The 25,425-nt window shown below is 44.4% G+C and overlaps 1 protein-coding gene across 5 annotated transcripts in view; it reads left to right on the forward strand.

Moving 5' to 3' along the window:
• ABTB3 (ankyrin repeat and BTB domain containing 3) overlaps positions 1 to 25,425 on the forward strand; it is a 154,276-nt gene that overhangs the window by 92,313 nt on the left and 36,538 nt on the right. For all 5 annotated transcript variants that reach the window (XM_015863770.3, XM_085539416.1, XM_015863778.3 and 2 more), the window contains exons 3-4: positions 6,263 to 6,467; positions 15,729 to 15,881. In XM_015863770.3, the coding sequence (XP_015719256.2) occupies positions 6,263 to 6,467; positions 15,729 to 15,881 (358 nt within the window). The remainder of the gene's footprint in view (positions 1 to 6,262; positions 6,468 to 15,728; positions 15,882 to 25,425) is intronic.

Here is a 25,425-nt window from a genome sequence, read left to right on the forward strand (position 1 = left end):
TGTGGCTTTTTAATTAGATATATTCAATCCTTTTTCTATCTTCAAAGGCTTTACAAACACTAAATTACACACAAACACATATTCTGTCTTATAAATAGAACCTTCTTGTGATGGTGGGATAAGACAAGATAAAACGTTAAATGATCTGCTGGGGGGCACAGTGGAGCTGAAATTGGCTGCTTGTGTACTGGTCCTGTCTTTTGGTACAAAATTCAGAGCTTCCCCTGCTTTTCTATAGGAGAGATAAGTGGCTGTTAGGAAAACAAAAAATTACCTGGGATAGCAGGGAGCAGTTTCACACTGGGGCACAACGCTGGTGCCATAGACAAGCCGATATGACAGGAATGAGGAGATTACTGCAAGGTGAGCTCGATGATGATTCTGCATCAGATAAGGTATTCCAATGACTGTGTGTTATGCCACCCCAAGTGCACCCATAGCCCCAGGAGGCTGGCTTTTGGATTTGGAGTATATTGTATGCCAAGAATAGCATAGCTCCATGTTAGAATATACTTGATGTGTGCAAACAGTAATGTGATAGACACTTTCTTGCGTGCCCCCACCCCAGCTTTCTGCAGACTCCTTTCTAGTACAGATGGGAGTTAACGATAAAGACCTCCAGTAAATCATTTGAGGGAAAGTTTTGCTCAAGCGGTTTTTGCTTAGCTGACTTTTGAGACATACAGGTGGATGGACTTCAGAGGCAGTGCAAACGTGTAGGAGCAGTGCAGCTGGAATCATGAATGTGTGGATGCTTTGGGCAGCTGACTGAGCAGATGACTGCAGGCATTCTGCTGTCATACAAGAGGCGCTGTTAAACTGCTTGTATTCACCTGCATTCATGCGCTCACAGGCACACGCCTGGGTGAGCTGTAGCAATACATCACTTTGATGCAGAAACCAGATGCAACAGGCAGGCAGGAAGGGAGAGAGACTTCGCTACAGTACAGGGAGGATTCAGGATGCCATGGCTACCAGATAGCAATCTAACTGGATAGTTCTCGATTTTTTTATCAGGGTTATAATTCATGTTTTCAACACAGTCTCTCTAGAGCTGGCCCTGAGCAAAAGCTGTAGATCCAAGGCCTTAACGCTGAGCTGTGAGATGAATCCATATCAAGAAAGGGAATTGGAACCTGAGTTGTGTGATTGTAAGGGGGCAAACTTTGGAAACTTTGGATGATCTCCAGAGCAGGTCAGCACACACACTGGAGTGATGAAGAGCCAGAGGGGTGGTCAGACGACTGTTACTGAACCAACGGGTTCTGCTTGCAGTATGTTCTCACATGTGCTCTATAATAAACACGGCCTACTGCTCAGTGCCCCAGGCTCACGCCTGAAAAGATCTGTGGTGGCACCAGAGATCCTCCCCCCTGCCCTGAGCTTTGAAGGAATGACACAGGTTGAACAACTGTGTGTAGAAATATTGTTTCTAAGTTGCTCTTGGAACCAGAAAAACTTGAGACTTGTGTCATTGGGAGCGGCTCAGCAAGGATCAGCCCAGCATCATTCACTATTTGGGCATGGCTGTGCAAGCACACACCCAGCTGAACATTTTAGCCTGCACAGCTCTATCCCTGAGCTTGTTCCTAAGCAAATGGGCTTGGAAGATCAGGTCCATCATGCCAGACCATAATATCCTCCAGGATGCTTGTCAGAAGAGGAATATTAGTCATCTGTCATTTCCTCCTTCTTCCTCTTGTTTTTCTGTATCTTCCCCCCCTCCCCCATTCTCTGTTAAACAATGCAAAATAGACACGTTTCTTTGTAAGCACTGGGGTCTAAAATAATAAAAGAGATTGTAACAGTTTTTTCTGAAGGCATTCACCGTCAAAAAATGTTTAGCTGGTCATTGTTGAGAGGGCAGGAGTGTTCCAGTTGCGTGCTGTGGGTTGCTGAACGTAGCACCCCCATGCAGCCTAACCTTCCCTGTCACATCACATCTCCGACTTGCAGTCAGTGAAGCTATTCCTTAAATATTCAGTATGGCCTTAAACCAGGCCCGTGTCAGAGCATGCATGTTACATAACATTCTGAATCTTCAAATTAAATGTATGTATGTGGGTCTTGAGTTCATAAAAAGCACTGAGGGGCCCTTCTTGTAGTCGTAGGAAGGCCGTAGTGCTGGTGGACGTAGCCCCACTTTCTTTGTCCATTTGCTAGCAGGCAGGCCTAGCCTGGGTTTCTCCTCAGGGCTGCCAAGCTCATCCTGGGACTGCCACTGTCTTTGCTGTGCTCCAGGAGCCTTCCCTCCAGTTCTGGCTTCCTAGCTTCAAAACACAAACACACCTGCACGTTCCCCCACCTCGCTGCTCGTTTCTTGTCTGTCCCACACGATGTGATGTCTTCCTTTCCCCAGTTCTGCCAGCACAACAGTTGGTGTGGCAGCTCATTTGGCTTGCGTTGCATAAATTGTGGAAGTGTTTATTTGGTTTAAATTAAAAACAAAGTCATGTTGGCAAGGTTTTTCATCAGGCAGCTCAGTTCCGCAGTCTGCTCCGCAGATGGGTTGCAGGCCATGGCACAGGGGTAGGAGGGAGTGCAGGGGATATGGGGCGTGGATCCCTGCCCAGCCCCCTGCATCATGACACCACAGCCATTGGGAGCAGCATCAGCAGCTTACAAGAGCAACTCCAATCTGGGATTTATTTTAGTCTTTTTGGCAGTGTCGCACTTGGGGATTTATTGGCTTTTTGGATACACTCAGCTCATATGTCTGAGATGTATTTTGAGGGCCAGAAGCTGGGATTCTCACATGTACCCATCAGGAGCGAAGGGAATGCGTGCAAAACTGCAAGCTGTACAAGCAAACAAGAGCCAGCAATGTTGTGAGCAGGTGAGTTCACCTTACACAGCATTGCTGTAGCTCTGAAGTGCAGAGCTGGCTGACACAGTGATGAACAGGGAGTTTCCCTCTCTATAATTGGCCTCAAATTCAAGGTTGCCCTCTATGTGGCTCTTACAGCTGGCAAGGAGAGCCTGCTTCAGCATGGAGGTGAGGCTGGGCTCTGCATTCAGACTTGAGCTGGCTGAGCAACTGCTGAAGGCCAGGGCAGGGAGTCCCACCAGGGAGCTGCATGTGCATGGGCTGTGTGGGCCAGAGTCAAGAAGAGTTTCAAGATCATTGAATAAAGCAATGGAACGTGATGCATTCTTTGTTGAAAGCAAATAGAGAAGCAATAGCGTCTTAGTGAGGAAGAACAGACAAAGCAAAATGTCACAGGGGCTGAAAGAGTGCACGTGCATCTCAAACCAGCTGTTACACTACACCACATTTTACAGAGTACGTATTAAGTACTGCTGTACAGTGTGCACGCCTGCCAGCTCCCTCCTCAGCCCTGATGTGCTCCGACACTGTCTCTGCCCTGAAGATTTGGCACTGTAGCTTGATGTGACTGGAATAGAGAAGGGCACTGGGGGAGTGGTGGCTGCTCCAAGGTTACACAGCAGAATAAAACTGAAACCAGAGATTCCTGTCCTGCCTCCAGTGTTTGGCCCTCTAGACAGCAAGCTCACAGTGTGGTTTTCTATGCTTACTTACTGCCCTCTGTGAAGCTCAGTGCTTTATATGTATTGATTATTTAAGCCCTGAGTTGTGTCTGATAGAGGAATGTTATAATAATTGTTAGTACAGCATTTATTTAAAGTGTAGCCAGAGATAACATAGCAAAGGGTAAAGCAAGATCTAAGCCAATCAATTCTTGGTATAATGTAATTAAATGATACTTTATACATAAGAAGCATTAATTCAGCTTTAATGGCTTGAATTGGTTTAGGTTTCTTAAGAAGCAATTGAGGAAATAAAGAATAAAAGGATGAACTCCTGGTCATGTTGAAATTGATTGGAGTTTTGCCATCAGTCCCAGTAAGGCTTGAGTTTCTCCAGCCTTGCATCAGCAGTGATGCTGAGCTGGCTGCCCTGCACTCGTCATTCCTTCTGCTGCTGCTTCTCCTTACTCAGCGTGCCATTCCCTGCAGTGCTGGATGTGTCATACAAGTCACATCGCCTTGGGACTCAATGAGGAATGTGGGTGAAGTAATATTGCTGACTGAGTCTTGGCCTAAACCATATCCTGATTTTATTTATCTTTTGGTACAGAAACAAAAAAAGCAGGTGGGCCTGATTCTGCAGGTATTCCACATGCACAGCTTCTCTTGGAGATTATGTATATGCAGGACTGTAAGACTGGTCCTGTCATGACTATTTCCTGGCGGTGGGAAAAGGCAGAAACTATTTTTAAATGAAAGCTTTGAATCAGAAGAATATTGCAGAGTGCAGCAAAAATTGTGTCAAAAACCCTGAAATCATGGACTCGACAGTTTCCTCATGACAGCGGTTTTCTTCTGCTCATGGCTTTAAGACTCTGTTTTTGGAGAACTGGGCTGAGAAAACCTGTGTTTCTTTCTCTTAGCACCAGGAAATTATGCCCTCTTTACCCCATCACATGCTTATGCATAGCTCAAGGATGACCCAAAGGGCTTTTGCTCAGATTTTCATTTAAAACAATCCATCTGATTTGATCAGAGATCATTATTTCCCCCTGAAGAACTTTCAGAATGATGTAAAAACAGGCAGTTTATAACCAAAATTGCTTGCTGTCTTTTATATAGTGGTCACTAGACAGCTAATGTCATAAAATCCACTGCCTCAGAGGGAGATGATTTAGTTAATTAGTTACAATCAGTACAATGCTTAGAGAGTCAATGCTCCTGCCTGTATATTTGCCTGCTAACATAATCATAGGTTAGAGTATTGCGGCTTATTTCCCATACCTGTAATGCAAGGAAACTTTCAGAATCGAATAATTATAGAGGGAGACAACAGGCATCTTTCTAATCAGCCATTTTCCATTCTTTGATCTCCTGAATAGCTCAGGTGAGCCCAATTCTCCGATTTCCTGTTCAACAAACATGAAGTTTCCCAGTCCAACTTGGACTTAGAAATTGTTATTGCAGTTGCACGTTTCTAATGATACTGACTTAAGCCTTGTTTTCCAGAGCCATGGAGTTGACTCTGCTCACAGGGCCCATAGTGCAAGCCCTCCTTGTTTTTTGGGCAGCAACTGCCCCTGTGGGGCAAGAGACTGGATTTTGGGAAGATGACACAATGTCCAGAGGGAAGCTATTCACAAACCATGTCCTCTGGGCCTGGCACTAGGTCCAGTTCTCTTCAACATCTTCATTAATGATCTGGATTCCAGGCAGTTTACCCATAGACTTATTGATAAGAAAACTGGGAGTAGTGGCTGCTGATGTACCAGAGGTTATGCTGCCATCCATAGACAGGCTGGAGAGGTGGGCTGACAGGAACCTCATGCTGTTCAACAAGTGGAAGTGCATAGAGCATGGACACTGCTGGAAAGCAGCTTAGTATGAAAAGGACACAGGAGTCCCAGTGGACACCAAGTTGAAGCTCGCAATGTTCCCTTGCTACAGAGAAGGCTAATGGTATCCTGGGCTTCATTAAGAAGAGTATTGCCAGCAGGTGTAGGAGGTGATCCTTTCCTTCCTCTCTCATTTACCCTGCAGAGTTCACACCTGGAATGCTGGGTGCAGTTCTGGGCTCTCCAGTGTAGAAGAGACATACAACTTACTTAGAGAGCGTCCAATTAAGTCCTCCTCTATAAGGAGAGCCTGAGAGAGGAGGGGTTGTTCAGTCTAGAAAGGAGGAGGTTCACGGGGATTGTGCAAATACCTGAAGGGAGGATGCAAGAGGACTCTTTGCAGTGTTACCAGAACAAGAAGCAGTGGGCACAAACAAGCACAGGAAATACTGTAATAGTGTGATAGTGACTGAGTATACCCAGGCCAGGGCCTGTGGGTGTCCCTACTTGAGCTGGGACTGGAGGAGACGGATCCAGAGGTCCCTTTGAATCTCAGCCATTCTGTGATTCTGTAACTTCTGGAAGCAGGAGTTTGGCATTCTCCAAGGGCTGTGACCCTGGCCCCAGTGGACTGGCTCTTGTGGCAGTGTCATCATGGGCCAGCCTGACACTGCTTATGCTCACTAAGCACACTATTCACACATCCCTTCAGGGGCTTGTCTGCAGCCCAGATATGTCACCACACTGTGTAAACAACCAAGCCTGGTGATTAATATTGCACAGATTCTACCTGTTACTGTTTAGGTTCTCCAAAATTAAATGGCAAGGGAAAACAACCTGATGCATCTTTTGGTTTGAAAACTTGGGGGAAATATAGTAGCACAAGGGAAAGGGAGAAGAGGTAAAAGCCCAGTGTTCACCCAGGTCTTGCTTTCCAGGTGACCTCGTGTCCCGAGCCATGCATCACCTCCAGCCTCTGAATGCCAAGCAGCATGGGAATGGCACACCGATGCACCAGAAGCAGGGATCACTCTACTGGGAGCCGGAGGCTTTGTACACCCTCTGCTACTTCATGCACTGCCCGCAGATGGAGTGGGAAAACCCAAATGTGGAACCATCAAAAGTTACGTTGCAGACTGAGAGGTAAGAGCCATGTTAGAGTGTGTTTAATATCTTTGTGAAGACGTTTTGCTGATAAATCAGCGTTGCTGGCTAATTGCTAATTGCAGCTTGTGCATAGGAGGCTGCAGAGCAGTCTGTTTTGGTTTGGGATCACCTTTTTGAAATCCCGTTTCTCTTGCTGAAGTGCTCCATGGCTGACCCAATATATATCAAAAGTGACACCCAGTGGCTACATTCAGCAAATTGGTTCCAGATGTGCACTTGGTAGAGATTTCCGTTTTCTTTCTTTGTTGCTCAGCTATTCTGTGTTTTGGAAAAGAAAATGAGAACTTCTATTTCTGGCATAGCAGGTCTGGGTTTAAATGTGTCTTTCTATACATTAATAGGATTTGACAGCTGTGATTTGGGAAGTGGAAAATGAGTAGAGTAGTGTGTAGCAAGGAGGGGTTGTTAAAGATGCAGGGCCCCAGTTGAGCGAGGTGTGGGGGTATGTTATATACTCAGCATAAGAGGAACTTGGGGGCTGTGAGCTCCTGCCCAGCCTGTGGGGTGTCTTGCTGGGGATAGGGCTGCATCCAGCTTACCCGCCTTCATCCATCCTTTAGTATCAACCAGGGCAGAAGAAGCAAGTTCAAGACTCAGTCCTGACTCATAATATTTATAAAGAAAGGAGATGTAAATAAAGCCATCTTGTCAAAAACACAGCAGCCTCTCTAGTAACAAGAGCCAAACTCTGCCTCCACTTGTGGTCTGAGGCATGTTCTGTTATTTCACTTCCCTGAACCAGGAGTTGTCACTCAGGAGATGAGAGGAGTGACCGGTGCTTGAAAAGAGATGGATATTCATGCTTAGGATGGTGTATCATGGTGGTGCAATTGCAAGCTGAACTCCACATTCATGTCCTGATGTATCATGCTGTATGTATGAGCCAAACTGATGCACATGTGCACCGACAGTTGCATATATGGGGCTTGGTTATTGTTTTAGTATGAAGTTTGCATCCCAAAAGCAGTGTTTGAGAATGTCATTATATGTGTAACCACAAGTGCTATATAATATTTTCACTGAAATATTGTTATATTGATTCATAGAAAATCAGACAAGACGAAGCTCTGGCATTAGTGATGCTACTGGGAACTTCGCCATTTTCCTTTGGGTGGCATTTTGTTTCTTTCCAAATTTGGGTCACTCAGTTAGAATGGTCTTTGGTTTTTGCTCTATTGATACCCAGTGTATGAAAGAAAACAGAAGGGAAGCTAAAAGAACCCAGTATTTTTATATCTTTCTAAAATAGTTTTATTACATGAACTGTTAGCCAACCTGGCTTTTGCAGAAGGCCTAACTCATGAGCAAGAGCTCTTGTGGTTAGTACTGTGCTAAAAGTGGTGACTGAAATAAGAATGTATTCTCACCTTATCTGTAGTCACCATCTGTGGGATTAATGCCATTGGGACCAGTGGAACTGTAAAAGTAAGTAGCAGTGAGCCTCTGGTTTTGTAAAATTTCTAAAGACTTTCCTGTGGAAGGTGAAAGGGGAAGGAATATTTGTAGAATCTCATTAAGCATTTGCTTTAATAGGTTTTCTTTTTCGTGAGGTAGTCTTAATGTATCTTCTCTTTGTTAGAGCAATTGAAATGCTGATTATATAAAGCCAGATGCAATTTCTCTTCTTTGCTATATTACGAGTATTCTGTTTGGCAAAATGTCTTCCTTTGGAAAACCGGTTTAACAACTGTGGTGTGTGGTTAGGGCCAAAGTAAGTACTCAGTGTTACTGCCAAGAGTTTGTGGTCAGTTTTGGAAGGAACAGATATTCCTTCTACTGCCTAATCAAACATGCGTTTGTACTTAGTTCTGGAAAACACAAGTGGAAGTGATGCAGGGGTAAGCACGTGCCGAGATATTTCCACTGGATGTGCTGTGTAGCATGCCTCACCAGCACCAGCTGGATGCAAGTATCTTGGGCTGCCCAGCAAGTAATCCAGTTCAGCTGATTTCTATTTAGTGCTCTGAGAACCCTCCTTTCATATTTCCAGTCAAAGACTTATCAGTGCTATACGCACTCATGCTTTATGGTCCATGACTTATTTCTAGTGTTTTCAGTTTCCATGGTGGGTTTCTATGCATTATGAGGAAGTGGGTTTGTTAAACATGACATTTTTATATGCACAATATTTGCAGGCTTGAAGCCTTATCTCTGTTACTTATTCCCTCTCTTTTCCTTTGGCTGTGACAATGACTTTTATGTTGGAAGAAGCACAGAGAGAGAAGGAAGGAGATCCAAACAATTTCCCCCTTCCCTGGCCTCTCTGGGTCCTGGCTGGTGCAGAGAAGCCAGAAACTGAGTGGATCTGGCCACAGACAGTATTTTCTTGGAGTGAGGGTTGTACTTGGCTCATTTGAAGACAACCTGGCTACTATTTTGTCCATCTTTCCTGACCATGCACGCCCAAGATGGGGAGAGCGTTATGAGATGTGGTCAGAGAACTCCCCAAGTTCTCACAGGGCTCAATGGCCCCATGGGAGCTTTTACTCCTTCTCACCCATCTCTAGTCCACTTGGGCTTGGGCTCTCAACCACAGTTGAATTGGGCTGAGTTACAAAACTGCAAAGGCCCTGCTTGTTCTTCCGCAGCATCTGGGTGTGGAAGGGAAGCTGGAGCCCAATCCCTGCAACCAGTATTACTGTAGTCCTGCCTGGGTTAGCACTTTCTAGCACAAAAAGCAACACCTCCTCTAAAGTCTCATGGGGCGCATAAAATTGGATGTTTACCTTTGAATAAATCCAACACTTTGCTTCTAGGGAGTATTTTCTAGGGAGTGTTTCTCTGTATTTGCTCTTCACGGAGGTAAAGGAATAAGAATGCAGTCTATTTATAATAATGGTTGTCTTCACATAAAATGAAAGGGAAAAAATATTATGCAATAATGAGGCTGGGAGAGTAGGAAAGTGGCTAGGATTTCTCAGAAGATCTGGAAAATACTCCCTGCTTCCCAAGCTCCAGCAAACCCAACCAGAAGACAGATTTGTTACAGTCCCCCCACCTCCAAATTCATCAATCTTTCAATCTGATCATACTTGAATAAACCCTGTGCCTTTTGGCTGTGTTGTTGGCACTACCACAAGCCGGTCCTGCTGGGATGGATTATCTCATGGCCCTGGGTACCATGTAGATGGCTATTTCGGCAGGTTTGAAAGTGCATGAGGGGATTTGGACCTGTTTGTGAGTCCAGTGTTCCTAATGCATCCTGCTAGGACGCAATGGAAATGATTGGCTTGTGCTGCCATTGATTGTCTGTGTAACCATCATTCCTCTGGTGCCCTCACCTGTGGGTGCCTGCAGATTATTTAGGTTTGTTCATTCTTCTGCTTTCCTGGGAAATAAAAAAGGAAGGATTTGTCAATTAGACCACTGTTGCCAAGATTTCTTTCTAGCTTGCTGCTTCTAGTTTAATAAAAGGATCTGTCCCGTGGTTGTGTTTTGCTTCTAGGCTTCCAAAATTATTTCAAGTAATTTCTTAAGCACCGGAAAGCACAGAATCTGTAGTTGCAGATTTGTATGATGCTTTTTCCTTAAGTGGTTCCTTACCCACTTCTACCCACAGCTGTATTGACAAAGTCCTCATGACTTCCTAACTCTCCATGTTCCCCATTAACAACTCATTGAGAAGCGGTGTCTCAGCACTCAGCCTGTCCAGGGCCACCCATTAATTCTGCTCACAAGGCAGCAAAGCGCCTTCCCCAGCAATTCCTCAGTTCCTTCAGCACTTGGTACAGCTGTGTCCATAGAATAGCCATAAAACCATTTTATTAAGAGCATAACCAGGAAGATGTGACCCTGCTTTAAATCATTCTGTGGTGCCAGCTCCAGCAGATGCCAGCAGAAAGCAGAGCGACCCCTGAGGAGGGGCTGCTGAGAGGGGAGAAAGCATAAACATTGCACCTCTGGGAAATTAGAACGGGAAAGTCCTGCTATGAAGCTGCAGTGTGTTTGCAGAAGATATTACACACGCTTGGCATGCTGATATGGCGTAACCTTGTATTAACCCCATGGTAAAACCATGGCCTCACTAAACTCGGAAGTTATTGCCATTGCTTATTTCTCTGGAAGCCACTGAAGGGGAATCCCAAATTCATCTTCGTTCATCCTCTGCGTTCGCATCCTAAGTATCAAACTTCCCACTTGTTAAAAATCACTTCAGGATTGGTATTGGCAGCTGCCTGCAGCGTGCTGGATTGCACATGGCACACAAAGCAGCACAGAGACAGCATTTGTAGCTCGGCTGTCAGACACCATCTCCTTGTGGTGCTGGGGCTGTACTCGAAATCTAATTTATCAAGCGAGGCTTAAGCTGTCCGTGTGATCGCTATAGGATTTGTTAAATAGAGAAAACTCTGCACGGCATTGAGAGGAGCGCAGCACCGGGGCTGCTCTGCACCGCGCTCCCATCAGCGCTCTTGCGGATGGCTTCTTTCCAGGGATTTCTGTCGCAGCCAGGCGTGTCACATCCGATGTCAGAACTGCCTGGGAAATATCTCCTCGCTGTCGCTGCCGGACAAGTCATCACTCTGACTTGCTTGTGTTTCAGGTCTTGCCCAGAAATGCTCTCATGCAGGAGAGGCAACAGGGACTGTGTGCCCAACCCCTGAGTGTGAGCCGAAGGCCCGTGACTTGCAGACTTGGTGCAGACCCAAGCGCTGCAGGCTGGGTGCATAAAGCATATGGGTGAACGGCTCCCTCTGCTTAGGCAGGTCCTTCAGCCTGAGTGAAATGTAGAATTGCCATTGTCAGAGGCTTGGGCCGTGCTTAGTGAGGCTTTTGGAGTCACAGAGGGGTTGATCAGCCAGCTCCCTGTGCAGCACCTCTGCAGCGCAATGGGAAGCATTGGCTCTCAAGGAAGACAAGAAGTTTGTGGCTTAAATATAAAATGCATGTTATAAACACTAGGGACAAACAAATGAAAAGATCTTTTCATCATTTTAAATTTGCTGACTCATATTGGCAAGAAGAAACATCTCTCCACCTTTGTCTGAATATGCTTTACTTGTAAAGGTACAGCCTTCCCTTATCCACTGAAGGGCAAGGTGTGTGAGGAGTGGCTGAGGGCCCTGGTTTGCTCAGCCCAGAGCAGCTGATGAAGGCCTGATGGCAGCTGCAGCTCCTCAGATGGATTAGAAGGGCAGTGCTGTGCTCTGCTCTGTGTGACAGCGACAGGGCCCAAGGGAACAGCATGGAGCTGAGCCAGGGGAGGGGCAGCTGGGGGTCAGGGACAGGGTCTGCTCCAGAGAGTGGGCATGGCCTCAAGCTACTGGAATTCAAGGTGCACGGGGGCACTGCTGTCACACATAGTCTGCTTTCTGGGTGGTGCTTTGTGGAGCCATGATCTTTGTGCTCTCTTTGAATTCAGGATGTTCTGTGACCGTTGTCGGAAGTACTGCTCACTCTCACTTGCTGCTTTTAAAAATTCAAATGCCAGCAGTGACCTGTGTTTAGGGTAAAGCATGGTCAGGTCTGTACAACTTGTGGCCACTTTCTATCTGCTGAAACTGAGAGAGGGAGAGCAAGAAGCATCTGAGATCAAGATAGGATGGTTGCGCCTGCAGATGTCTGCAAGACAGAGGAGCTCATGAGTCCTGAACTGTCCCAAAGTAGCTGTGAGAGAAGTGTAGAGTGTGGGGCTGCAGCAGGGAAACAGGGAATGCCAGTGAGGTCAGAGTTTGGCCTTCACAGTTGCAGCTGAGTATGTGCTGTCTCCTCCCCAGTGTGTCCCATGAGCCTGAAATAGGTGTGGAAGAGAAAGAAGGCCTGATATGCTGCTCCTGTAGAAACAGGTGTCTTAATGTGGTGAGAGCAGCCCTGATAATGTTCTTCAGTTTAAGCAGGAGCTCAGTAAGGGCTTGCTCGAGGATGATCTGTCTGCCCCCTTGCTAAGGACTGGGGACAGTGCTGAGAAGAGTCTGGCCCCTTGGGAGCTCTTTATTCTCCTCCCCCTGCAGCTTTTCTGCATGGGACCAGGGCTGGCTCTGCACAGAGACCTCTCTCTGCATCCCCATCTGGGACAGTTTTTCCCTTAGTTCAGGAAAATGTCAAAGCTTGTGCCAAAACCCATTCATTTTCAGGACATGACTTAAGGTTGTGTTTAGCTTCCCAGCAGTGCATGGAAGTTGCCTGGTGTGTGCCCTTACCACTGAGCGCAGGTGCAGAGAGGCTGGAGGAGGAGGTCAGTGACATCTCTGCTTCTCTGCTCTGGATCTCCTTGTTGCTGTCTGCCTTTGTGCAGCATAGATAAATCATTTGTGAGTGATAAAATGATGTGATGCATTCGCTTGATCTGTTTTTGCAGAGTGTCATTTGGAAGGAAAGTGATATATTACTTGCTGATGTCATGCTATCTTGTGGATTGCCGCCTTCCTATAACTTTGTGATCCTCTTTCTCCTTTGACACACAAATAGCATTCAAAAAAAAAAAAAAAGAAAAGAAAAGCCAACCAACTTCACATGATGCATGGACTCCTGAAGGGTATTTTTAACCTATTGCTCTCAACCATATTTGGTTCTCCTCTCAAAACACAAATTCCCTGACATGCTCAGATAGGCAGTGGCAGGGTTTTTTGCCTTGGAAAGAAGAATGTAATATATTCTGAGTGAATCCCACATCCTCCCATGCAGAGTAAAACCGGCCTTTAGAGAAAATCCCGCAGCTTCTATATAACACTGCTTCTCTTCCCTTTCAGGATTTATTGCACCAAATAAATTCATTTCTATTTTTCTGCTGAAGCTTGCAAGATCAGGAGAGAAAACATGACATCTTGCAGCAGAGTTGATTCAGTTCCTGAAAATAGTTTTATTTGCCCTGACTACCTCAGTGGGGCAAATCTGCTGCTGGGTGAGCTGCCTTGCACAAGAGGGGGGAATAAATGAGCCCCCGAGTTGCCTGCTTAATAGGAGGGCGAACCATAGCCTAGAATTTAGTTTCCTGTTAACTGTTTCCAGTGCACAAGGTCTGTGTGTAACTATATGCATTTTTACACTTCCAGCATGATTTGTACTGCTTTCCTGTTTGCTCCGTGAGTGATGAAAGCAACTCCCACCAATCAGTTGTTCCCAGCAGTCCAGGCTGCAGGGAGCTGCCTTGCTGAGCCCTTTGCTGCCAGCCTCCTGGAGCAGTATGCAGCAGAATTCCCTGCATTTTTGTCCTTCATTCCCCTTAGGGTGAAATAGCACACCCTCTCCATCCTCTGACCACTGCCATCACTGCGATCCATCTGGGTTCTAAAAATCTGATCACAGTGCTTGTGGGAGTTTGTTCTCTTCTTATTAGCCTCCTTCCATGGCACTGGCAGGTCTGGAGAAAGGGAAGGCTGGGAAACAAATGCAGCCTGGTCCCAAGGTGATGGAAATGCATTTAAATGTAATAGTAATGGAAGTGTCAAGTCAGCAAAAGTTGTCATATTTCAGAAGGAGGTTATTCGTTTACATACCCATGTGAATTGGGAACCCAGTGTCCTAGGGAAAGTCAGTGGCCTTAGGGCTTCTATGTCCTTCAGCGCCTTTGAAATATCTCATCCCTCCTTAAGGATATTATCAGAGCTCTGGAAAGTTGGTTCTTAAAAAGAAAAATAAATGGCATAAAAAGCTATAAATAGGAAAAAGATATTCCAGAATCAACATTTGATTAAATCATTTTTCTCAGGGTAGATTAGTTTTGGGTAAAGTTAGATATTTAAAATGCAAAGTTTTTGTCCGCAGGGTACCTAATCCAGCCTTTTTTTGTTTCCCTCTGTTGGAAGGGACCACAAGTCAGGCAAAGCAGTATCAGATAAAAAGGAGCAGGAGAAAGGAAGGAAGCAGAAGTAAGGGATGATGCTACTAACAAAATGAGATACTGAGCTAATAAACACAAGCTAAGAAGGAGAAAGGGAGCCACAAAGGAAGGAAGATAAAGGTAGAAGGTTCAGGAGGAGAAGGTAGAAGCATGTTAATTGCAGGCATTCCTTTAGCAGTCATTTACAAGCTTCATCTCTCTCTCTCTGGTTTTTTTTTTGTTTGTTTGTTTTTGTGTTGTTTTTTTTTTTAGTCTATTATAATAATCTCTGTTAACATCCTTTAGCTGTGGTGTCTTCTTTGCAGGTTGGACAGAATGATCTTACTGTGTCTACGTAGTTTTCAGCTGTTCTATCTAAGTACAGAACGTTCAGCATAGTTCACATGTAGCTTTGGAGCAGACTTAATTTTTTTTTAATTATTATTTCATAATTTTAGAATTTTATACTATATCTTCCACCCTCCCTCAGCCCTTCTCCATTTAGACTTTTCTTTTTTTTATGCTCCGTGGAGGATGCCATCAGTGCTGGGATGTCCACAAAAGCCATTTGGGATGGGAAAGCTACTGCTGTGACTTGCATTGCTCTCTAGGTTTTGTTCACTGTGATCTCCCAGGCAATGACCTTCCAAGATGTTCAGTTTTATTTTTACATGCTGTGTGTTACTTGTAAGGCATGGAGTGCTCCTGCTAGAACATGGGGCTGCCAGGTGTGGTGTAGTGAAGGGCTTTGCCTCTGGCAGGGGCCACACACTGTCAGTGACAGAATGAGGGCTGCAACCAAGTTTCCAGTGTGCCTTTTGGGGACAGTAATTTTGCTCATGTGGCAGAACAGAACAGAGCAACTTGATACAGACAGCAATAGGTATAACAGTGAGATGATCCAGTCTGATTGCTGATGCTGCTCAACTATGCAGTGGAAGCAGATGTCAAGGTCCCACTTTGTGGCGAGATGCACATTGCGTCAGTGGAGATGCTGGAGATGTCCTTGCCCATTGACACCGCGTGCCCAGCACTTGGGGTCAGGGTCCCCTCTCTCCACCCTTGTGGAGCATCAAGGAGTGTGCCCAGCCCCAGTGCATCACCCAGAGCAGGATGTCATCCTGTGCTGGCTTCTGCCTTCTTTTGGGACACATGGTGCAGAGGTGGGGGAGGACTTTGTATGTGGGTGCATCGATCTCACAGGGGCCCCATAAATGAGCGTGGCTCATAAATCTGACATTTTGACTAATCCTGCTCCAGAGACAGGGCGAGACATCTTGATTTAGACCCACACGAAATTTGCTGAGCTAGTTTGCTCTTCTACGGTTTCATTTTGTGTCTTTCCTTCTCTCTCCCTGTATTCTGTATCCTTTCCGTATATTGCAAACGCGTCCATGCGCTCACCTCCCCAAGATATCACCCTACAGCTGTTGTTTTGCTTTCTGTACCGTAGCACTGATGTCTGTGTGCTCCCCCAGGCCATTCATCGTGCTGCCGCCCCTGATGGAGTGGATTCGGGTCGCCGTGGCTCACGCGGGGCACCGTCGCAGCTTCTCGGTGGACAGTGATGACGTACGGCAGGCAGCCAGGCTCTTGCTGCCCGGAGTTGACTGTGAACCTCGACAGCTAAAGTAAGTCCACAGAAAGATCGGATGCTTTGTGCAAAATGTGACTCTCTCTCTCTCCCAGTGACGGCGAATTAGCAGGCAGGCAGAGGGCTCTCTCATTTCCCAGAGAGGTGCACGGATGCTCGGGCTCGTCACTGCGTGTTCTGCGAAATCGGCTCTGGGATTTGCTCACATCCGTGGATAAGCTGGTTGCACGGTAATGGGTGCCTGAATATCTCACAGCTGGACCGAGCCCATAATCTGCTCGCCTGGCTTTTTTCTCTTACTGTTAGCTTCTGCTTGGTAATGAGGGGCTGAAATTTTCTGCTAATTGTCTGCTTCACACTGCTTTGCCCTAGAATACTGAGATATAACTGGCAAGGCTGCAGATATTTTCAGTGCTTTGTTTTCAGCATTAATGGTTAGATTTAAACTTATAGGTAAGACTACTTCTCATGGTAAAATTGTATTTTTCATGCTAATGTCAGTTCAAATTAGTTGTAAATGTCAGTCTGGATAATTTGACTTTTTCATGTATCAGATGTGACCTTTTGGTTTTCTAATGAAGTCCTAAAGTATTTATTGCCAGAATGTTTTTAGTGTCTGTTTCGCTTCATTGTTATGTACATGTATAAAAGCATGATGTAGAGCTGTGCTGTAGTCGAGAATGAAGTCGGTTTTGATTTTCATACCAAAAGGCATTATGAATCTGCCAAAGGAGAAATTACTCACTGATAACTACTTTATGAATTTGTATGTAAAAAAAAAAAAAAAACAACACCATTTTTCAGCAGTCTGCCTCTCCTACAGCACTAGGTGCATTCCTTCCTGCAACGCAGAAGGCAGAGCAATGAGCTACATGATTAGCTGTGACAACCTGCATTGGAGCAGCTGGGTTGTGTTGACTCTGGCCTTGACATGCTCTTTCACCAGAGAGCATAATACTTTACTTTGTGATCTGCATGAGATTTTTATAGTTGAAGGCACTGAATGTTTAATTGAAGAAATATGTTGAATTTCAAAAGCTAAATCTGGAGCGTTTCATATTTCAGATATTGACTGTAATTGCTTCCCTTCAGTGTGAACATCTTGACCCTCATTTCCAGAAGTGCAGCATTCTGCATCCCTACTGAAATGTCAGGACTCATAGGCACAATGTGCATTCTGAGGACCAAGTGCTTGGTTTCTAAAAGGCACCATAAATTAAATTCCTGTTTTGGTATTTAGGTAGGATTGCAAATGAGGCAATAATGTTTGCGCTGTAAATATTCTGTCTTAAAAAGGGAGGTAGATATGGTTAAACGTTTGTGTAACTAAAAAAAGGCTGTGTACCATTCTTCAAGTTTGTAAGTGTGTGTATGTATGTGTGTGTACATACATACAAGATGGATTGGATGGGGCCATGGGCAGCCTGATCTGGTGGGTGGTAGCCCTGCCCACAGCAAGGGGTTGGAACTGGAAAGGCTTTAAAAGGCCCCTTCCAGCCCAACTATTCTGTGATTCTCTAAATAACTTGTTAGATGATTTTCCAGAAGTTTCAGAATCACTTAAAGTTGAGGAGAGTTGTATTATGCCCAAGGAAAATTTATTACTGATGAGAACAAATCAGTGTTTAGTTTAAAGTTGCTATCAAGAATTCATTTTGTAATGAGTGGAAGCAGTAGCTGTTGTCCTGCCTGTCTCACAGGCAGGATGGAGCCTGAAAAGCGCAGCCCAGAATTAATCAGGTGGAAATGAAAAACTAAATCATTCTGGAGACAGTCTCTGGAGTTCACAGAGACCAGACCTTGCAGTGCGCTCTTGTTTGACTCTAGGGGCTTCGTTCACCCACTGATGTCTCAAAGGGAGAATCTCTCCCCTCTGTAGAAGCCTGCAGATGAGTTTCGGGGCACTCATGTTTGTGTCAAGGTCCATCCATGGTGGAGGCTGTTTGTGCAGCGGGGTCTCAGGCCCCTGTGTGCCTGTAATCCTGAGATTCAGGGGAGGGCTGTGCTATTCTGAACAATAATGTGAATTTAAAATCTTGTACGTATTGGTTTCTATATTTGGTACCAACCCTCTCTGCTTCTCATTGCCATCAAGCCAAGTGCCAACCTTCCATGCCTCCCCATAAGGGAGGGAGTGTTCCCAAATGTCCTTTCCTCAGCAAGCACTGTTGCCACAGATGTAAACACTGGGAGAGGACACAGCAGCTTTGCAGGGAATGGCTTTACAAATAAGCTGTGTGACGGATGGCATCCAAAGGATTTTAAATGCAGAGAGCTTGATATATTTTTATGACTTTTATAAAGATGTCTGAGTAAGTAGAACCTTGAGAGCCATTCAATTTCTAGACTTTTCTTAGCATTCTTCCTTCATCCCTTAAGTACAGAAACCCAAACCAAAAAACTCACCGTGTGTTATGTCCCATGGCCCATGTCCTGCACTGTGTGCAACTGCATCATTCCGTGGTGTTGATTCACAACCTGTCATTGCTAACACATAAAGCAAAATCAGCTTCCACGCTGGAAAAATGTGCGTATGGAGAGAAGGAGAGCTCTGGCAGAATCTCAAAGGCTATGAAGTTCAGATAAAAAACAAATGTGCAGTGTCTTATCTGGACTATAGCATGGTCTCCCAGTGGAGCCATGTGACACCTCCTGGCGCAATCACATACTCCAGCAGTGAGGTTCCTGATATGTGTTTGTAAATCATCTCTGCTCTCTTCCTGCCTTTCACTCCAGCACTTCCTCTCTTTCTTCCCTCTTCTGATCTTTAAAAATCCATCTCCTTAATTTCTTGCAATCTCCTGAAAGAGGGGTTGCTTTTTCTGTGTGCACAGGACTGAGGAAGGTTGGAATCAGGCAGAAGTTGTCTGTCTCCTTCCCAGTCTCTTTTCATTTTACAGCACCAGACATGCCAGAAAGTTTCTTCCCTTTCCCAGCTTTTGGAAATGAACGAGGATATAAATGTTCTACCTTCCCTCAGGAGTGGGAGCTTTAAATAGAGTTGTCTCCACCTCTTGCATGGAGGTAGGTTTCACAGATGGGATGACTGCTGGATGTACAACAGCTAGCTGAGACTGAAGCACAAGCTGTGCCCAAGACGTTCTTTGTCATAGTGGGAGATCAGACCTAAATAACAACCTTCCTGTTCCCAGGCCATGTTGTGCCCCTTAAAGCAGCTGGATGTAGCCAGTAGAGACTCACATGCCAAACAGCTCTCTGTTGGCAGAAATCTGGTGAAGGTGGGTGTTCTGCCCCCAGCGCTGGGCCTTTGGTTAGTGAAGGCATCGGGGATGAAGGAAATTTGTTGTCAAAAGGGTGTGGTGGTATCGTTTGTGTTGGACCTGCTCCTGTGCTGCAGTAAGGCAGCATTGTTCTCAAACTGCTCTGGGTCTGTGTGGCTGTGAACAGATGCCTGCCTTTGGCTGCTCTTCTTCATTGCATCAGCAAAATGTACCTTTCCCTTGCTCAACCTAAATACATGCAGCTCTTCACACATCTCTTTCCTTCCTCCATTTTGTAGGGCGATTGTTAAATAATAAAAAAATACCCAATGTGTTGGATGTGCTGGGGAGAATTCCCAGTGGATGACTGCGTGCAAGGTCTGGTCTGAAGGCAGGGAAACAGAGCAAAGGAGGAAGCATCCTGTATCGTTCAGCACAAAGGCTGCTGTGTGTTTTCTCACTAGTTTTGTTTCTGCTTGCAGTATATTACAGCAGTCCTGGAGGATTATGCTTTCAGATGTATGGTCTGGTCTTTTGGTGGTGCTGTGTGGAGCCAGGGGTTGGACTTGATGATCCTTGTGGGTCCATTCCAACTCAGTATATTCTGTGACTTTCTGATTTGAATGACAGTAGTGGGCAGTGGCATGGGTGAGTTCCAAAGGAGTTGGTTTCTTACTGCCCTATCCCATCTTGATGTGCAGAGCATGGAGCTCCCCATATTTGTAGGTGACAGCATCGCTTCTGCTTGTTTCAATGCTGTTCTCTCAGGTTGCTGGGCTTGCCTCCAATGGTGGTAGTAAATCCTCCTTTCTGCTCTGTCTGGCTGAGAATCTGGGTCCTGTCTCTGCTCCTGACCATGGGCATACCCATTTCTCTTCTCTCTTCCTGCAGCACAGAGAGGAAACTGGTAGATTTCTGTCCCAGCCTTGAGAAGGCTCCTGGAAAAGTATGCAGCAGTGCTAACAGATGCCATCACCCAAGAATACTTTGTTTTCAGGAAGAAAATTCTGGTGGGGAAAGAAAACTAAACAATAACAACAAGGTTATGAAAATGGAAAAACAGACATCAGAAAGGGAGTGAAGTAGGCAGCTTAATGCACTCAAAATTGTGCATTCATCTCTATCCCAGAGACAAGAAAGAGCTGCCTCATGAAATCAGAAGGTCAGAGGGAAATATTTTTTACAAAGCCCAGAGTGGTACCATAACTCTAAGGATTAATAATAGCAGTGCCCGATATTTGAACAAGGATCCAAGGAAAATTCCAGCCCCTTAGTGTAACGTCAATAATATGCAAGGCTTTAGGATGGTTTTAGAAGCAAAGACTAATTAAGGAGGTTGTTGAGGGGAAAATGGGATAAAATGTGACACAGATTTTCTAAAGATAGAGCTTGCCAGACTAATCTAATAACTTCTCCATAAGTGATTTTCTACCCCAAGGAAATTTGGTAGATTGCATCTTTTTGGACTCGTGTGAGCTATTTGATGCAGTCCATGCAGGGAGCCTTCAGTTAAGGCAGATGAGCTCGGGATTAGTGAAGGAACTGGGAAGTGAGCAGAGCCTGGCTTAGAAAGAGGTGACAAGGGATGGATTGGCTGCAATGAGGTTACAACCAGAGTTATTCAGCTTTCTGCTGTAAGAGCTGCTCCTTTTTTAATTCTCAGAAAGGACTTTGGCACAAATATTAGCAGTGTGCTCATGATGTTAAAATTTGCTGATGCCATGGTGTTGAGAGGCATTGTCCAAACAGAGGAAGTTTGGGAAATCATCCAGGAAAAAGTGGATGACCTTGAGGGCTGGGACAACAGCAATGAGATGAAATGCAGTTTTCCACAACTGTAAGGCAAACACATACAGCTTAGTTAAAAATAATACATATAATGGTGTGCATGTAACTTACACACTGTATATACAGTGTGATATATTCTGTATTGAGAACTGAGTATTCGAATGGGGCCAGTGAAGACTATAGTGCAGTATTCATTCAGAGAACAATTGCAAACCATGCTAGCGACTTCTTCCTTAGCTGTGGAAAAAGAAACAACAGTGCAATCTGAGGATGCACAAGGGCTGTACAAGCTGGAAAATACTGGTGCTTCTCTGGGTGGGACTGGTAGGAAGTGATGTGGAATACCAAATACCGTGTCCATGTGGAGAAAATAGTCACATTGGACCTGGCAGAGAGATTGGGCTTGGGTGAGTGGAGTTTTGTCAAAATGTTTTAGAGGAAGGCTGGGAGAACTGGTCTCGTGTAGCTGAGCAAGGTGACTGCTGAGGGAACGTGTGGCTATTTTCTACACATACGTCAAGAGTAAACACCATGGAAGGGAAAACACTCTGTTAAAGGGCACTGCAGACACAGAACTATGTGGATATTAGCAGATCGTGAGCAAGTTTAAGCTGAAAGTGCAGATGGGTTCAAGCCTTGCTGCAGAAAGAGGCAGGGATTATTAACGCTTCAGTTTTGTATGCTTCTGTAGTGGCTACTCCATCCCAGCCTCACTCTGCTCTGCCTTTACAGCTCTGATCCAGAAAGGTCTCTGGGCTGTTTCAGTATCTGAATGCCTTTGAAAATCTGTTTTTAATTGAAAATGACTCCTAATTTCCAATGTGCCTTGAACCAAGAACACAAAGTCTGCTTTTCTGTCTGGGACCATCCTTCTTAATGAAGGTTCTCTAGGAAAATAGGATTATCAAACTCAGGAATGAAGCTCATTTAGTGTGAGGACATCCTTAGATCACCGTACAGAGTTTTCTGAGCACCATGGAAAAGGAAGGACGCAATGTAAAGGCAAGATGTGCTATTTTCTTCTTTCAGAGCAGTCTCTGTCATTTGCCATGTCATCTAAATACTAGACTGCGCATATGCTCTTCTTACTTAGAGGTGAAATAGGAAAAGTTGCATTTAATATTTTATTTATGGAAATCCTGTGCTTGTACTAGAGCATGAAAATATAAATAGACTTAATAAATAGAGATTTGGAAGCACAAAAATATTTTCTACTGCTTTTTGCTCTCTCTTAAAATGCAGAGTAAAGGGCTGAGGTTCTAGAGAGAGAGAGTAGAAAATAGCTGAGAAAATCCACTGTTTAATTAGATTACAGCTGCAGTTAAGTAGGAACGGTTGGTGTTTGCCTACCTCCTTGAATGTCCTTGTTCTCCCACAAATTTTCACTAATCCTTTAACACCAGCCATGTCTATCGCCGTAATTAGGCACAAAAATGCCAAACGAGCAAGCGGTTGCAAACAAGCTGCTTGACAAAACCCAGCAGTCCCTTGGGGCAGATGGTGTCGGTGGATGAAGGAGATTTTATTACTTAAAAGATAGGGCATAGGTTTCTTGAGGTGAATCACAACCTGTGCTGCCAACCGGCTGTTGGAAGGCAACAGTAATGAACAAAAAATATTGATCAGGAGAACCTTCTCCTTGTGTTCTCTTTGGTTCCATGGTAGAACACACTTGTATTTTTATAGGCTTAAGAATACAGTCTTTTTTGTTGGGGTTTCATATACTTCTTTTCTATGTATGTTCCTGATTACAGTCATCAGGATACGGATAACATATTGTCTTCCACTAACTAGAGAGGACTTATGTTTGTTTGTATGAAAGATTAATTTGTACTCAATCTTTCCTCTTCTACATTGGCCTTATTCAAAATCTGAAGTCAGATTCAGTTTTGAGTAAGGTTTCTGGCCTAGATACATGGGACTATAATGCTAAAAGTGCCTTGAAATATAGATTTTGGTCTTGACTTTATAGTTACATCACTTTTAAAGTCAGTTTTCCAGTATCTGTAACAAATCTATTTTCAAGCCTTTGACAAGAATAAGAGATCGGTTAATAAATATCCAGAGGAGTTTTATTTTTTTGCCTAATTTGGCTCCTGATTAAAGTAAACAGAGATACTTTATGTCCATGTTAAAAAGTAGCACTCTTGATCACTTTGATCAATGTTTGTGCTTATGTTTTGCTTTCTCCAAACTGCAAATGCAAATGATTGTCTCAATATAGTATTTATACTGCAGTCCTATTAATATCAGCTGTGTATTCCCTTTTAAAGCATGTCACTGAAGAAAAGACTGCTTACAAATTTAAATCAAACCGTCTACCACTCCTCCTGCTGCTGTTGTGTCTGTAGTCTCACTGAAGAGCCCCAGGCAAAGAACAGGACCCTTTTGTGCGATGGGCTGTACAAACCCAGATCAAAACTGTGATCCTTGACCCCAAGAAATTAAGCATTGAAAATGCATGCATATTGCTAGCTAAAATATGACTCCTTCCAGACTTGCAACCAGCTGAACTATAATTTCTGACATGAGACCTCATTCAGTTTTAGGACGGAGGCATAGTGAATAATCTCAACAGAGCTGGAGAGATGGACTTAATTAATAGATTATCATTCTTTTAATTGAAAGAGCTGGTGATTGGGTCCCAAGTGGACAAACAAGGTTTTGGTGCTTGGATATCGCGATAATGATTTGTTCCTTTTACCAGAGGGAAGCATTTGTCCTGCTGCTCATCACATTCGCTTTCCATTTCTTTTAAATTAACTATTCACTTGTGATGCTGGCACGTATAGCTTAGAACATAATTAGGATGTTCTTTTTTTTATATTTTATTTTCTATTCTCCTTTTTATAACATTTACAGAGCATTGCGTTTTTTAATTGTCCACTACTGACTATGGCAATAATCCCCTCCAAGAGAACAAATAATTAAAAAGCGATGTAATAACAGAACTGCTACGTCTACCAGTTACGATGGAAACACTTTGAATCATCTGTTTTCCCAAATGTATTCAATCCGTGAGTAACTTACTAAAGATCAGCACAGACCGTTTCTTGGCCAGTCCAAATGAGAATGAGGAAACTTACATTTGTAAATGTAGCAGCTGCTGTAGAAAAGCTTCATTCCGTTGTCATAAATATGAGTTCGGGAAAAGATAAAAACAATTTGCCCTGCTGTTGGGAGCCATTATAAATGAGGAAGATTACCTTTGACTCCTGTCAGAGGTGTGAGCATTTTGGATTAGGATAGAATGTCATGGGCACCGCACAGAATCTGACAGTGGCCATTCAGAAATAATTAACGTTACCATGGCATTGCCCATATGATGCCACAGTGAAGTTAATTATGTGCAGTGGTGACACTGTAGTGATCTTGAAGATAACTGCTGTAGAATATTTGTGAGGAATTAAAAGACGTTTGGGAGCAAATCCTTTTAAAAAAGAAATATTGCAAAAACATGGTTGCAGCTTAGCTATAAAAATAAAATTGAGAAGATTTTTACCTTCTAGTTTTCCTTTTATTTAAAAAAGGCAATACTTCGTTTGATTTAGGATAGTGAGCTTGTAGGCCTTGTGACTGGACCCCTTAGTTATGGGGATTACATCATCTCCCAGAGCCATCCTGCACTGTCCCCAGCAAAAAGAGGGGGAGAGCACTGCCTCCACAAACTGCTCCTCCCGTAGCTGTCCCTGTCGATGAAGAAGCACCTTTTTTGCAGGGTGAGGACTTGAAAAAGGACAAACTTTGAGCGCTGGCAGCCAGCAGATCTGGCAGTAAACTGAGGTGGCCTTGGAGGAGACATCCAGCTGTCAAGCTGGTGTCAGCATCCTGTGCGGCTGGAAAGATCACAAATACTTCTTGGCAAAAGGGCTGCAAACTGACTGTTCAGCCAGGGACATTTCCAGTTCCATTTCTTTGTAGGCACAGCTTCACAACTCTGAAGAGTGACGCTGTATGTTTAGCTGACCTTAGTCAACCTGATTCTTCAAGCTTCTTTCCCATCCGTTCCCTACCTCTTGGTAGCTTGTCAGTATATTCATTACATTACAAAGATGGGAAGTCTGAATGCGTCAGGGTTTGGTGCCTGCTCTCTTCCTCTTTTTATCTTGCATTCTTTCATGCTTGTGTGTCTTTATGTTGTCTGCGATGGGAGAGCATCCATTAGCATAATATGGAGCAGAGACCCCTGCTTGTACTTCACCACTGGAACTGGCATTGCACAGTTCATGGTGAGGAAGAGGATCTGGGAGCAAATGCAATGCTGGGTTGGCTTAGGGCTCATTTTTGATGGCTTTGCGTTTTTTTTTCAGTTTCTTTCGTTTTCATTCTGCAGTGTGGCTGCTCGCTCTGTCTGCTGTGCCATCGTCCCAGTTGGCTTTTTCCAGTGTTAAAAATGATGCTATACTCTACTATTCTGTACTTGTAGTTCCCAATCATTTTTGATCTGTCTCCTCACTGCTTTCTATCTGTACATGTCTCCTTGCCTTAACTCTCTCATCTCTCTGGCTTTTTCAGATGCTGCTATGTGTTCTCTTCTCAAGTATTCTCCATTCCATTCCCTTACGTAATGTT

Source organism: Coturnix japonica, chromosome 1 (genome assembly GCF_054131305.1).
Source record: "Coturnix japonica strain WE chromosome 1, WE-NBRP24, whole genome shotgun sequence".
In the NCBI taxonomy this organism is placed as follows: Eukaryota; Metazoa; Chordata; class Aves; order Galliformes; family Phasianidae; genus Coturnix; species Coturnix japonica.